This window comes from Anser anser, assembly GCF_964211835.1.
Source record: "Anser anser genome assembly, chromosome: 3".
NCBI lineage: Eukaryota > Metazoa > Chordata > Aves > Anseriformes > Anatidae > Anser > Anser anser.
The window spans coordinates 88,188,996-88,205,114 of NC_139722.1; the positions used below are offsets into that span (position 1 = coordinate 88,188,996).

The 16,119-nt window shown below is 35.2% G+C and overlaps 1 protein-coding gene across 3 annotated transcripts in view; it reads left to right on the forward strand.

The window, feature by feature from the left end:
* TTC27 (tetratricopeptide repeat domain 27) overlaps positions 1-16,119 on the forward strand; it is a 113,212-nt gene that overhangs the window by 13,624 nt on the left and 83,469 nt on the right. For all 3 annotated transcript variants that reach the window (XM_083829075.1, XM_083829073.1, XM_083829074.1), the window contains exons 4-8: positions 1,534-1,674; positions 4,454-4,556; positions 5,071-5,235; positions 9,431-9,567; positions 11,889-12,001. In XM_083829075.1, coding sequence (XP_083685201.1) covers positions 1,534-1,674; positions 4,454-4,556; positions 5,071-5,235; positions 9,431-9,567; positions 11,889-12,001 — 659 coding nt within the window. The remainder of the gene's footprint in view (positions 1-1,533; positions 1,675-4,453; positions 4,557-5,070; positions 5,236-9,430; positions 9,568-11,888; positions 12,002-16,119) is intronic.

Here is a 16,119-nt window from a genome sequence, read left to right on the forward strand (position 1 = left end):
TGTTGCTTACTTTGAAGAGTGAACTCAAAAAGGACGATAGGGAAACAAGTTTAAGTTAAACTGAAAACTATATGAAGTCTCCTGTTATACCTGTGCGTTTTCAAAATGAATCTTCAGAAGCACGGAGTCATAACTTCTCAAAATGAGAGTAGTTAGAGATGTTGGTAAAGCTGTTCCTTTCTGGATCATTAGAGGTGGGATGGATCTAATGTCTTTCTACATGGCCATTTTTTCTTTACAATGGTCTGACAAACCACTCGGAAATACACTTTGTTTTCAATGGTAGGATTGATACTTGAAGTGATGTCAGGTAAGAATTACATTTTGGGTGAATAACGTAAAGCCCTTAGTCATTGCCTACTAAGTAGGAGTATTTTCAATGTTAATACATGGTAAATAATGAACAAACCTAAGGAAATCAGGAAAAAAGCTTGAAAATTGCCATAAAGAGAAGCAGCAATCGTTAAAAAGTGAACTAGGGAAATAATGTGGTTTAATAACTTTTGTTTTTAATGTAATCTGTTGGTAAAGGTGTTGAAAAGAGTTCCAGAGAACTTAGTAATTACATTACTGGTTTTGTTTGAAACATTGTAATGTGATTGCAAACAAGATAGAAGTCATTTTATAGACTGAATAAAAATCTTTCTCAGGCAAGTGACTTCAGTGCAAACTGTCACTTGACTGTCTCATCTTCTGTTTCCGTCCATTCCCTTTTCTTGCCCCTTTCGTACAAACTGAAATCAAAAGCATTCATTTTTTCAGTTTGCAAAGGAAGCCATTTGAGAATGAGGAGTCAACTGATGAACTGACATCTGCTCTAGTCTGAACATAAACCATTTGAATGCTTTCAGTGGATTAAAAGGAAAAGAAGAATAGGTGATTGTCACCTGACCATCATCACTGAGAGACAGGTTTCCTGGAAAGCTACCTCAAGCCCATTAAGAAAAGAATTACTGTAGGGAACATCACAGGAAAACATCTAAAATGAGATCTAAAGGAGAGGTCTTTGTTATTAGGACAAAGGGAAAAATGGTTCTAATATTGCTATTGTGATGCCACCCCGAAAGGAAGCTATCTCTAGGGAAAGAAGATAAAACATCTTGACATCATAGGAGGAATATCTAGTACATTTGAGTGTTGTAGGATTAATTTAATAAATTTATTTACTTCTGTGATGACAAGTGGAATGGCTTTGGTTTATCAGAAGTTTTTCTCCTTAGACCAAGGGGAGTATATTACTAGAATGTATTTGGTAACATTAACTGGACATATGCATTTCAAGTGAGAGGAAATCTGAATATTTCCGATCACATTGATAAGATGTATCTGGCCAGTGAGAGGCAAGGCAGAATTTACCATGACTTGGTAAACAGTTGGGATTCAAAGACATATATCGATATGGGTTTTTTGCTTTGTTTTGAGCAGACTATTTTCAACCTTACATATGTGAGTAGCTGTTTTTCCTAATTTTATGATTTTGTTCATAAACTTATTCATGTTTCCTGAACACTCCCACTTTTCTTGTTCTTTCAGCCCAAAATGCTGCACGCAGCAATTTTGAAGATGCTGGTTCTAGATGCTGAATCGGTCTATACCTTGACTTCTCATCCTATCTTGCTGCTTATAGCTAGGATAATCTTTGTGAATTCAAGACACAAACTTGCATCTCTTCAGGTAAGAAGCATTATGACTGCCAGATACTCATTAATTGGTTCTCTTGTTCTTTTTTTCATACCTTATTAAGTCAGTATAGCTTCTTCCATTTCTTTTTCTGCAGCTCTGAGGTTCTTTCTTTTAAGAAACAATTCAAACAAAGTAATTACAGTTAAACACAAGTATCACTTTCTTAAACTATTTTCTCACTGTCTTCTCCAGAAAAGAAGATCCTTTAATTATCTGTAAAAATTAGAAAATTGAATAGAAAGCAACTTTTAAAAAGGCACATACTTTGTAGCATTTTTGAAGGAGGGAAGGGGGCAGGACCGACACCTTAAATGCCCTATAAAATAATGCATCATACATGCACTGTGGCCTTTTTGACAAGCTTTGGGATATCATTAACTGCTACCATATGAATTCTAGATGCCAGTAAAGTCCTCTTTTGCTTTTTTTATTGTCTTCAACCTCTCCTACAGGCATCCATGTGGAGATTGCCTTAATTCTCTGTTGTACAGAGATAATTATAATAGTACATTATAATCAGGGAGATATGAGTCTCTTCTTGAGAGGTTTTTTGACATTACTTCCTTTGTAGTTTAGTAGCAGGACTCTTTGGAACTGGGTTACTTTTAACAGCAGCATCTTCTCTATTGCATTCCAGTTGAACAGAATTTGGCTGGAGATCAAAATGCCACATGGTCCCTTTTTATGCTTGGCTGACAACATCTATTCCCAGCTGTGTCTTTGTGATGAATTAAACTGTGTGGGAGATGTTGGCTGTACTGCATTTCTGGAAGCCAAGCTCTTCCATCGTTTTCCCTGTTATTCACAGGTGAATGCTGTTGAATTTCAACAATTGGGTCAGTCAGGGAGGGAGAAAATGTACCTGGTATAGAGAATTCCCTTGCTGCCTCCCCCCAGACTGACATAATTGGGGGCCTCTTTCTACCAGTGGAGGTTCAATTACTTGTGGTTACATTAAGTTTGGGTGGTAATCTAATGGCAGTAACTGATAAAAAGTACTTTTGTCAGCAGGTCAATGTAACAATTAAAGCTTAATTCATTCTTTCTCATTTCATCCAAATTCAAAGGAAAGTTTCATAATAACTTTGCTTTTTAGGTTTAGTGCAAATGAATTTAGAGTAGGATAAAACACCCTGAAATCTATTATCTAAAGCGTTAGTAAAGGCCCGTTAGGCCCGTTATATTTAAAAAATGTTACTGTCTATAGCATATTAAGCGTTTGACAGTAATCAAAAAGTATTCTTAACTTGGATTCCAAAAAATAACATTGCTAATTAAATACTATGCAGAGCTCAGGTGGCTTACCTGAAACTTTATAAAGGCATTCTGTGGTTCTAAGATTTTTGAGTGGCAGGCATCAGGCCTCAGGAAATTGTATCATTGAGCTGAGTACTCAGTTGCATGGGAGATAAGTACTTCATTATATAAATTTAAACTGAAGTCATTTGAAACTTACTTCAGTTGCCTTTAGGTTTCTAAGTAAGTGATGAAATACTGGGATTTGACCTTTTTCGCAAAGTCTTTTGATTGTGTGCTTTTATTCTATTCAGCTTGATATCAGAAATCATCTTTCATTGCATTTTGAAATAGATACTGTTATTCTTTTTGATGGTTCCTTTCTAGGGACATTACAGTCAACTGCATGTGATTGGTTTAGATGATTTTACTTGAATTATGTTCAGCTTTTAGGTCTGATGGATGTAAGCATACTTGTATAAAAAGTTCAGAAGATAGGTGCCTTTGAACAGCACTTTTATGTCTGTTTTGACAAAAATGATTGGAGTGCTAACAGTAACAGAATAGCTAGTAATCATTAGAGCCTATGTAGAGGTATGCCCTACGTTCACAGATGATTATCTTAAGTATAATTTTGAGAATAGACTGTTATCCATGAGCTTTTCCATGCATTTCCATCTGGTGCAGATAGGCAGGGATAAGATAAGCTGGGGAGCTTATGTTTTGTGTATACAGCTTTCTAAAATGAATTATTTCCTAAGCTGTGATCTAGCTCTGCTGTAGAATGATTGCTTAGATCTGACGTATTTGTCTTTCTCAGATTCCACATACAAACATTAATAATTTTAATTGTGATTGTAAGGCATTCTCATGAGCACTTCTCAGTCTCCTTCCTACCCTTAAATAAAGAGATACGAAAAGATTTGACTGAACAGGAAAAGTTGTATAGAAGGGCAACACCGGATGGCCAGAGATACTGTACTGGATGGCCTCCACATGAAAAGTGACTAAGTAGTCTAGGAGTCTTCAGACTGGAAAGATTACTGAAGAGTGAAATCGTGGCTGTTTATTAAAATCATGAATATGACATGAAAGAAGAGAAGTAGGGAACAGCTTTTTATTTATTTATTTATTGTCTTTTTCTGTTACGAGAATTCGGAGTTATGAAAAACAAAGTAGCAAGTGGCTGGTCCAAAATAAGTACACACAGGTATTTCTTTTATCTCCTGTTCACAAAGTTTCTTACCAGATTGTGGTCATAAAGATTTGCTGGGTTCAGAGAACAGGTAGAGAAATTAACAGAAGCAAAGCCCATCAAACTCTGTTAGAGCATTGTAGAGCTGCTTGAATATCTTCATCTTTATGCTAGGTCACTGCCCACTTTTTACATAAGCCAGCTATTTTAGTTGGTTTTATTTTTTTCTAGAAATGACCATCTAGTAGATAAGTAAGTCTATATTTTAAAGCCACTTTTTCATAAAAAAAAATAAACCTGTATTTGTTGTTCACTTGAACTATCCTTATTTTCTTTCAGACATTACCTTGGTGGACTCTAAGATGTGTGAATATTCACCAGCAGTTGTTAGAGGAGAGATCACCTGAGCTATTTACTCTTGCCCAGACGTGTATAAAACAAAGTATGTTTCTAATTATGTGTTTTGCTTGCCCACAGCATCAATTTTAAAATATCTTTGTGGGATGGGAGTTTTTATGTAACTACAGAGAGTGGAGAAGGACGAGAATTGACTTAAATTGACATGGATTTCTGTGGCACATGCTGTTCTTGAGACTGTAAGATGAAGATGAGAATGTGATTGCAGGCAAAGGTTTTCTATTGATTTCCTATGCAGATTCAAGATTTGAGTTGGATATTTATTTCAAGAGCAATATTCCAACTCAGCTTTACTGTAAAGTATAAAAGAATATTAAACTTTTGTTTTTTCTTACTCTAATAGCGGTTCTGAGATAAAAGACTTTTTAAAGCTTTTTTTTTTTTTTAATGGACATACCTTTTATACACTTGAGTGTGTGTTTATAAATGTGTGGAGGTTTGCTTTAAGCATAACAGACTTCCTCTGCTGGTATTTTACATGTAATTTTAAAATTCTCCTGGACTGTATCCTAATAGCTTTTCTTTTTCTTGGTTTGCAGTGGCAGAAGCAGAAGCTTTCTTCACAGGCAGTGAAGGCTGTCACTTAGCAGTTCAGTTCAATCTTGAGTGTGCCTATACATTTTTGTATTACTATGAGTACAAAAAAGCTAAACAATGCTTCAATACAGCCAAAAACATAACAAAACTGCAGATTAATCTGACAGGTAAGTTTGCTTGTACAGTCTGTGAAAGTTGATTGGTTGGACCAAACTAACTTGTTTTTTCTTTTTTTAACGTGTCCAAATAAAGAAATGTATTTTGAAAATTCTTGACTTCTTAAAGGTTTGTCTTAAGAATTAGCATAGCTTGGAAGAAGGAAGAGAAACATACCGTCCAGTTACAATGTCGTCCTTAACATGAGTGTCCGAGCAGCTGAAGTATTACAATCCTTCCTTGTTGTATTTCATCAGTCTATCAAATTCTAGGTCTAGTTGTGTCTGTTATAGGACTCCTAAAATTAGTTGGTGTGGTTGTGGTGGTGAATACATATTTGGGGTTGCTATACACTTACAAAGAAGTCTGCATGTTTATATGATGAAGTCATTTTATGCCACTAGTCTAGATCTGTTCCATGTAAGTTGCATTTAAAAGTCACTTTTGAAACTGTTGTCACCACAGAAAATAAGTAGAAAAGAAAACAGAAATATCAAGGATTCAATCAGTATAGAGATCTTAAAATTATCCTTTCAGAATCTATTCTCTGGAGTCCCAAAGATCAGATTGCTGCACTTGTAACTTTGTTTAAAATTCCATGTATAGATGTAGAAAGGTTTGGCCTGTCTGGTTCTGCTGAGTAAACAAAATGACACAAAATGCACAATTTTCTTGTGTGAGAGCTTTAGGTTCTGTCTGGGAAGAAATGGAAAAAAATGTGCATCCATTTTTTTCTATAAAATTGTTAGTAGAAAGGATCAAGGAAGTGAAACTTGCAGCCCCCTTATCAATTACACCACTGTAAAAAGGCTAGCTATTCCTTTATATTTAGATTGGAGCTATACCTGCTTCTGCTTATGTCCTTAACCAATTTAATATTTAATTAAAAATAAATTGGAATTGTTGTAGAACTCCATGCTCATTTACTCAAAGGTTCTAAAGATTAACTGAAAAATCTGTCAAGAAAATCTTGTGGCATAATATTTTGCATAACTATGATTGAATTGATTATATTTGATGGTATCTGTCTAAAACATAGGAAAAAAGGTGGGATCGATTGAAATATAATTAATTTAAATATGGAAATTATTCCTATATGTGACATACTGTATGTGTGACATTTGCTGCAAAATAGATAATATAAGCTGGTTTTGTTTAAAATTAACCCAATTTTTATTGTTTTTATTTAAAAGATCAGTGTCTGTGATGATGATCAGGCTATAAAAATTCAATAAACTAAGAACAGGTAAAATTGAAGTGCCGGATGGCTATGCAGCTGATATTCCTCAAGTTGCTTGAGGAGTATGTTCTTTTCTTTAAAAGAGATTATTCATCTAAAAACTAATTATCTCCATAAATCTAACCTAGGGAAAAGCTGGGTTTTGGAGGGGGAGGTGGGTGGCTGGTTGGGGGGTGAGAGGGTGCTATGGAATTATTTGCATTTTTAATGACTATACCAAGAGGTTACGCTAGTCCCAGAGAGAGATTACAATGATACAGTCTTAAAAGAATGTTGCTGTGAAATTCCTAAAAGTTCTGTGCCTTATCTCCATAAATATATTAGAATAGTTATGAAGGATGTCTAACCTGAAAGCCAGATGAAATGAACTGAACATGTGGGAATTGTTGGCATTCTAGACAAATTCATTTGACATGCATATTTTGGGTAAATGGAAGGAATGTTACATCATCAAAAATGACTTTGCTTTGCTGTAAAAATTCAGCCTCTATCAAAGATATTTTTATGGCTTTGGGAAGGAATTTCCATTTTAGGAAAAGATTTTGAGAGTTTTTCATTCTTCTGGGATTGTAATCCTTACTGACTAAAGTTTTTATTACGGCATGGGAATTTATGCTGCTTTTATAAAGAACTTAGAACCAGTATTTTTTGCAAGTTATTTTAGAAATGCGTGAATAAATCATAGTTGTTCTTGGCTTGTGTATTTTTTAGTCCCAGTAATCCAGGTCTGTCCCGTATTCATCATTTATTGAAGAGCATCCTTATATCCCTCACAGCAAGTCACAATCACCAATAACTACAAAACAGTTGTCAGTGAAAGACTGTAGTCCTTCTCGCTTACAAATTTACTAAAATGAGCGGTGGTAATCCAAAATAAATTTAAAATGATCAGATATGAAGGATTAATAATGCTAAACCCTGAAATCCACATATTGTCCATTTACTGTTTTCATGCCCAGTAATGGGCACTTTTAATGTAGGACAGAAAGTAAAATCTCTGATGTGTAGATTCCCTATTTCTTTGTGATTCTTTCTGGTGGTATAAAGCAAGCAAAATTTTCCCCCAACTTAAATACGTAATAATCATTTTGATCTGGAAAATGTGTGTTTTCCTTGTAATACTAAGGAATTCTTTGCTTAAAAAAAAAAAAAAAAGAAAGAAAGGTGGGGAGCTATCTCAGAGTGTGAAAGCATCGCAGCTTCTACTTGGTAGTGAGTGAAATTTAAAATTTATCAGTAACAAACGTAGCTTTGTGAGTGCTTTTTTATCTGTTTAAGCAATAAGGCATAATAGGAAGTGAATTACAGCATAATGGGTTACAAGCATTATTAAAATTGAGAATTGAGTGGTACTGTGTAAAATTAGTATGAATCATTGCCTGGTCTCTATTCCTACCCTGACCGCCCCAATGTGATTGTAAGGTGCTATTTTTAGAACCATTTACTTTCCTTCATAAACTGTTAACACGGGACTTTCCCATTAAAAGGGGTGACTGGCAGAAAAGGAGTAATCAGTTTAATTACTCATTTCCCTAATGCTCTCCTTCCACCTCCTGGAAGAAAAAGGAGCGAGTGCTATTACAGCGTGTGTGCCAGACGATTCTTACTGACAGTGGCCTCATCCCTTGGCATTTGCCCACTGAACACACGAGCAGTCAATCGTCTTTATGTCAAAGTTCTCATGTACTGCAAATTTTCAAAACGATAATGAAATTAAAAACTTTTTATCTCAATTGGCTCTGCAAAAAGAACAGTGGGTCAGTATTCAGTTCTCCTTTTCCTTATATTTGATTTCACAGTTCACGTTACCAGAGCGTTGTATCATAGTAAACAAGCAAACCTCCAAATTTTGTAGTTTTTAGCTCTATTTTGGGAGTGGATAGGTCTCATTATTTTTAAGTTACTGTTCTGAAATTGTTTTGTGACTTCCCTGATTGCAGCGTGGAAACAGGTTGCTAATGGAAGTACAGCTATTTTTTTTCTTTTCTATTTGGTATAAATGTCAGTTGCTATCCTAAAAACTTATTAAAAGTTGTCTGAGTGTCTCATAAAGAACTGAAGAAAGAAATGTTAAGATGACTTTCACGTAGTGCATTTGAAATATTTAAAATATTTCAAATGTAGCTGTAAACTGTACAACTGTAGCTGTAAACTACAATTGCAAAAACATCATATCCATTAAAACTAGTTATATGAACTTCAGTAACAGCAAGCAAAGGTGTTTCCTTGAGAAGAATTTATTTGTAAACTATCTAGTTAGTGCAATAAAATGTAAAGGAAAAGATGCAAAACTGAAGAAAAATTCAAAATTTGTATTTCCTCCCAGTTTTTCTTCCATCATCCCACATTTGGTTCGGGCATCTAACTCATGTGCTTAAAAAAACGATGTAGCCCTAGGAAAAAAAGTGAACGGGCTTTGAAAAATACCGTCCATCTTGTGATCATATTTTCCCAAACATTCTACCAATCCACAGAAGCATTCAGACACTGAACTGTTTCCATCTGGAAACTTTGTTGCTTTATAAGACATTAGGAGATTTTTATTTACCTAAATGTTTCCATGTTGTCAGTACCTTTTAGTGGGGAAATTGACTAATTGTTCGCAGTGTATTGCTTGTATTTTGCTGTAAGGAACTGATGAAATTTGGCTGTTGTGGGTTTTCAAGAGGCAATATTGTGGGTTGTAGGAAACTTAACATAAGATGGGCTTTGCAAGACCTACCTAGTTGCGTTTATATATTTTTAATGTTTTTCTTTGAACATTGTAATAAGCAGTGAGAATACACGTAGTTCATTGTAAGCAGATCAGTTAAACACCACTGATTTAAAGGTTAACTCAATGTGTTTCTCTTTTTGTTTTGCATTTTTTTTGTGAGCAAGTTTCTTGATGGGATGGGATCCCTTTCTATGATGGGATTACGGTTTTTTAGTGGTCACTAATATAAACTTGTATTAATTTTCTGTAGGTGCTTTGGGGAAGAGAACACGATTTCAGGAAAAATATGTAGCACAGCTTATAGTGGATGTCCAAAGAACAGATGAATTCCTCCTTCCTCATAGTGAACTAAGTCCAGCACCTACTCCTCTAGAAAACCTAACAATGGTATGTATTTGAGCGGAGATGTTTTTTAATTTCTTAAAATCTATTTGGGATTTTTAATTAATTAAAATACTTTTAAGATTTTCTCTGGTGTTTGCATGTGTGTGCAAGTGTGTGGTACCTAGATGAAACTTATGATTTCTGAAAGTTTTTGGAAGAGATGAGACAGATGTTTGTCCAAAGTGCAGGATGTGGTAAAACCACAGATAGCTGTCTCCAGACACGTTTTTCCATCCAAAGATGTGGCTTTGCAACTAAGAGCATGTTTGCAAATATATTTTTCTGGAGTTTGTATTGATTTCTAGTGAATAAGAATAATAGTTAGGAAAACAGGTGAGAGACTGATTTTCAAGATAGCCTGGAAGGCGTCAAAGAAAAACACAGATGCCTGAGGGCTGACAGGCACATGTAGGAACAGTGTGAAGATGGAGCATTGGTCTACTTGCTTATACTGGTATGAATTACACAATTTGGCCTAACTGGTCTTAAGGGTGGATGTGATGACTTGAATTACAAATGGCTCAACAGCCACTGAACTGTTTTGGAGGGCATTTTTCCCTTCATGAAGAGAAGTTCTAGTCAGGATTTAAAGTTATTTGGACTTTCTGAAGAAATCAGAGAGAAGCTGGGGCGTTATGGTCCGAGATCTATTCTTTAAGCTAGAGAATCATTATAAAAAGGTTTTGTCTTAACAGACTTCCATGTCATGCAGGGATCTTAAGCAAAAGAAATCGACAATAACTTGATGCTTCCAAACTCTAGCAAACTCTAATCTACTATATCTACTCGTTCTGAAAAGTAGAAATGTGGCACTAGGAATGACTTTAGTGTTTCTAAATCTAATCTTGTAATCTTCAAGGAGGGAGTTGAATTTTATGCGTATCTGAGTAACTGTTATACAACTCCATCATAAGTTACTCAGACTATTAAGAAGTTAGGCTTTCTGTTCTCGCGGTCTACTATTGGAAAAAAAAAAATCAAAACCTTTTATTTGTGTGTTTTATATGTCAGAATCTCAAAAACATAGTATTGGTAGAACCATGTCCTTCTTTGAGGAAAATCAGAGGTATTTCAAATTCAAACATGTTATTAACCTTGTGTGGGTGTTCTGTCACAGATATTAGACCGGGCTTGGCTAAGTAGACTCCCCAGTCCAATTTTTTATTCCATTTTCTAGTATGTCTTTATTGATAAATAATTATTAAAATGCAACTTCTTAATGTCATTTGTCAACTTCATGTAATTTTTTTAACAATGGATCCTAGTTTTTCTTTTGCAAGGTCTGGTCTCAAATTTGTCATCTCTGGATGTATCTTGAAGTTCTTTTAGGCAAAACTGGAGTTAACGCTATTTTCCATTTGCCAAAAGCTGCTGGCAACCGCGTTGATTCTCCAAAGTTAGGCCAGGTGTTCTATGTATCTTGTAGACTTTTAAAAGACTACTTATGAAAGTTGTATGGAAGCTAAGTCTTGAGAGTTGTTGAGAATCTTCGCAGATGATGCATGTGGAAAGCTAAAAGGCCTGTGATCTTGTTGAAAAGTAGTTATAGGGAAATTTGATTCCCATTTTCAGTGTTGTTATATAACATCTACCATTTGCAGATGAAGTAAAATACTCTGTCTGAAAATAGCAATTGTTCTGGATGAGAGGAAAATTTCTAAAGAGACTTACAAAACCTGTGAGTTTGTGTAAAGGCCAAGCTGTGGCTGGTCATAATTTCTGATTTTCATCTCCATTCATGGAGTTCTTAGTTCTAAATTTCTTCCCTTGTTGTTTTTCAGGAAGACGACTGAACAAGTTATTTTGTAATTAAATGGTCAGTAATTGCATTCCATTAAAAATAAAACCATTATAGCGATGTGACCAGTTATTAGACTGTTAGCTGGGTTGATGTCTGGCCAAGAGCTTCCTACTTTTGTCTGGTGCTGAGCAGATAAAATATCTCAGATTGTACTAAAATGCATTGCATTTGAGTTTGTAAATTCTGCTCGCAGGTCAACTTTCTTCAGAATCATTAAATGATCCACAAGTGCACATTTGGTTAAACTGACTATTCCTGTGAAAGGAAAACCTCAGGCTTGAGGTGATACATAAGGACTCTTGATATGAAATGGTATGTTTAAAAAAAAAAAAAAAAAGGGAAAAAGAAAAAAGCACCACCACCAAAAGCATTTGATTAGTTTTAAGGTCATTAAAAATTACTTGTAATTTTATCATTTTCTGATGTTTGTTTTACCTTTACAAACAATTTTTTTTCACATTGTAAAGGCATAAATTTATTTGAAACTGTTTCTAGTTGAAAATGTATGTTTTTCCTCCAACAGAACTGTGATTTAAATGATGATACAGTGCTTAATGAGATAAAATTAGCAGATGCTGATCAGTACCAGGTACCTGATTTGTGTGCAGAAGAGCTTGCTGTAATCCTTGGAATTTGGTAAGTTACTCCTTAATTACATAAAAAACAAACAAAACTCATACTATTCTTACGGTGAGGAAATAAGAAAGTGGTAATTGGCGGGAGTTTTTTTCCTTACTTACGTGATCTGGCTAAAAAACAAATCGCGTTATACTTGAATTAAATTTTCAGTTTCCTCAGGGTGGACATTAATGTCCAGAACAGATTTTCAGAGATATTTCATTAATGGCTGTATGATTTTTTTTAATCCTTGAGAAAGCATCTTTGTGTCTCAGTTTAATCATCTTTTAAATGTCAAGTGGCAATTAGTTACCATATTGTGATCATACTTTGGCAAATTTTCAAAATATGTTTCAGAGTCTGCAATGGTCAGCTTCTTGTGACAATCATCTGTGTCTTTGAAGGAAAACTCTTCCCCTCTATTCATTGCAATGGGAATACTTCAAGCTATTTCTCCCCTCTCTTATTTTTTCTTGCATAAAGTGAAGTGAGTCATTAGTAGAGAGAAAATTGTTTCCTTTTGTATGCCTATTTCTCAGACTACAGCTTTTTGAAGGCTCAGACACTTGCTTGGCTATATAGTTTAAGTTAAATGTTATAGTTAAGTTAAATGTGAAGTTTTATGTCTCTGGTTTCAGCCTACCCACTATAGTCAGAAATTCACAAGTAGAGTATGTACCATGACTTTATATTTTCTTCATTTCCAAAGACTTGAACTTGCTTTCTTTTCAAGGCCACATCTAGATCCAATTCAGGGACAAAAGAGAGGAGTGAACAGTGGTATGATAAATATCCTTGATCCCAGTCAATTTTAGCCTTTAAGTCTGATCCCCGTCTCTTGTCCTCCACTTCATGCAAGACATTTTCACGTGCACTTCATTTTCTAACACAGTATTGTCTTATATTCAGACTATAGTATCCTTCCACCCTCCAGAATGAAAATCTTATTCTGTATTGGTCTCCTTGTTTTCAAAGGGTAGAATTTGACCCTGACTGGCAGCACAGTAGATTTCTTGACCACAGCATGTCATTTTGTAATCACCCCTGTCATGCTGTGAATAGTGGCTAGAAACTATCTTGACTGCTGGTTGTGTAAGTTTTAATCCAAGTGGCATGTAAATTAGGCAGGACTCAAAGCAAGAAGCTTGTTTAAAGAAGCTTGTTTAAGAAAGGAGAAGAGCCAAAAAATTTTTTCTGTGTTGCTTCTCCATATATATGGTAATTGCCACTGAGTGGTATTCAGTGGGTGGGACAATATTAAATGTCTGAAGCTATTTCAGTCATAGATAGAGTCAAGATTTGATAGCCAGCCATGTTCTGGAAATGTTAGAATACATTTATTCCTACATTTATCTGTATTTGTGCAGTGACTCTGAAGGAAGCATAGACAACAGAGATTAAAGGTCTGAATTTTACATGGCTAAAGTTAGGTAAGATGGATCATGTACTTCATGATATATCAGATTGTAGCCTTCCTTGCGCTTTATAGTGAGATCATGCTTTGTAGGTTGTATCAGAAGTGCAAGGCAACAGCAGGTAAACAACTGCTTTTATCTGTTTTGATAAGAGAGCTTACACTCTTCCAAGCTGTTTAGTTAGAAGAGATTACATAAAAGTAACTGAGGAAGGCCAGGGCTTACACATGTTGTTCTGTGAAAGTAAACGATGTGAAATAAAATCTTGGACAGCCTTTATTGGTGGCAAAAGTTTTTCTGTTATATTGGTTTTGGCAGTCCGACCCATCTTCACAGAAGTATCATCTAAGTGCAAGTTTTTATTCTTATTATTTTTTGAATAAACCTATTACAGGTGCTGGATAGTATAATGATCTCACCATGGTTATTTTATGGCTGTTTAAAATCATTGCCACAAAGTATATTGCTGTGCACACAGCTGCGTGAAGAGATTCCGCTTGGGAAATGAACTTCCTGTCTTGCTCTTCGGAATACTCAAAAAGTCAATTGAAAAACCTTTGTAAAACTTTGAAAATGCTTGTAAAGTGATAAATTCATTGGGTTTGGATCTTTTTCATTAACAAAACCAACACAGCTGGTGAAACTGCATAGAAATATAGCAAATACTTATAAAAATAGATTTGTGAAGTCTGACTTATCTGTTCTTCACTTATCTCATGCTAGTTATCTGTAGTTTTAAGTAGATACTGGAGGAACTTGGATTTGCATTATCTGTACTTGCAGAGGTAATGCATCAGGAAACATAAACAAGCCAAAACTCATTAGTTGTCACCATCCATCTAACTCAGTACTGTCTTCAAGAGTGGCTTTAAGAAGATGCCTAAGGGTAAGTAAGAACAGGGCACACATGTTGTTGCCTCTAAATGGTGATTTCGTGAGCCTAATCTGGCTTGTTTATATAGCAGCCCTCAGTGGATCTCTTAAATACTCATAATCTTACTTTGAGTCCCTGTAAAATTTCTTACATCTGAAACATCCTTTGGCAAAGGCCTCTGTCTACATATTTCATGTCAACTGCTCAAAAAAAAAAACCCAACAACCCTTCCAGTTTTGTTTCTCAATAACTTCTTTTACTGACTTACCTCTTACTGGAAGAGATGATGAGCTGTCAGTCCCTAGCCACCCCCTGTTTTGCTAACAGTTTTGAGAACCTATGCGATGTACCTCCTTGGTGTTAATCCTAGCCTAATCAGTCAGTCATTTTGCAGAAGTTATGTTTTTGTCTATAAGACTTAAAATATCATAATTCACTGTCATAAAATAATGATCGTTCTTGATGTCTGTTTCTGAACCTTTTCCAATACTGAATTACTGCTTTTGAAATGAAAGCTCCAAAATAGAACATACTATTCTTGGGTGTACAAAGGCTATACACCATATTTTATATGTGTTTGTTATGATGATGTACTTCATAAAATATATCCTCCTGTATTCTCTATTCCTTTCTTAATTCCTTACATTTTTTATTTGCCTTTTTGATTGCTGCCTGGTACTGGACTAATGTTTTCATGCAGCTGCAATGCTAAACAGGTGCTGAACAGAAATTGTCAAACCCTACCAGTTTATGTGATGCTAGGACTGGTTTTCCCATTGTGCATCACTTGGCATTTTTATTTTATTACCTTTTTGCTCCATCCTGTAAGATCTTTTTGCAGCTCCTCACAGCCTATTCGCATCCTTCCTTCCTCAAAGAATGTCATATCATTTGTGAGTTTTCTCACCTCATATATTCTCCTTTTCCAGTTTATTTATGAATATTATAACACGCATGATAGCACAGGGCTTATGCAAGATTCCACTGGTGATGTTATCTATTGGTATGTCTGACCATTTGTGGTGATTAGTGACTTCTCTTTGTATTGTTATGAAGAGGCATGTGATCGCAGATCCTACAGCCAGCAGATCCTAAATTCCACTCTGATTTCAGTTCCAGAAGTTGTCTGGAGTGAACTGCTTAACCCGTCCTTGAAATCAAAACAAATACAGGTTGTACAGAAGTGAAATATTTGAAAAGTACATTGACAAGAGCTGACAGAGTTGTTATAAATGCTTAAAGCTACATTTCTACTCTAGATACAAGTTCAGATTTAAAATACAGCTTTAAATTTGATTTGGTATGGTAAACCATTAGAACAATTTCGGTTTTCTCCTTTGTCTTTCAGTGTATTGTACTTATGTATCTTAAAACATTGTACATGGATGTGGCAGAAATGGAAATTAGAGACCTATTTTATCACTGGTTTTGAGCTGGAAGATCTGCATCTATATGCTTAAAGCTGTGACAAAAATCTGAAATCTGTCCTAGAAGAGGGAGAGAATTAATCCTTTCTGCTTGAATCAGTGTTTTTTTAGGACATAGAAAAAGAAGTTGCAATTTTGTCAAAATGTAGCTGTACCTTGGTTTACCCATGTGATTCAAAAGCTGCAGTCGTGTCACTTAACATTCTGGTTGCCTAGCTGCTGCAGTGCTCTTGTTATATTTGAAGTTTTCTTGCAGCTGTTTTTTTAACCTTTTCTTTTTTCTTTTTGCCATTGAGAGGGAAACTTGCTGCTAATTTTCACCTGAAGTCATGTTTATATTAGTGACTAATGTTTAGTGATTTTAGTTGACTACGTTGTGTTCTCATTTAAGCTGATTATTTCTGCTAGCAGCTGAGTTTA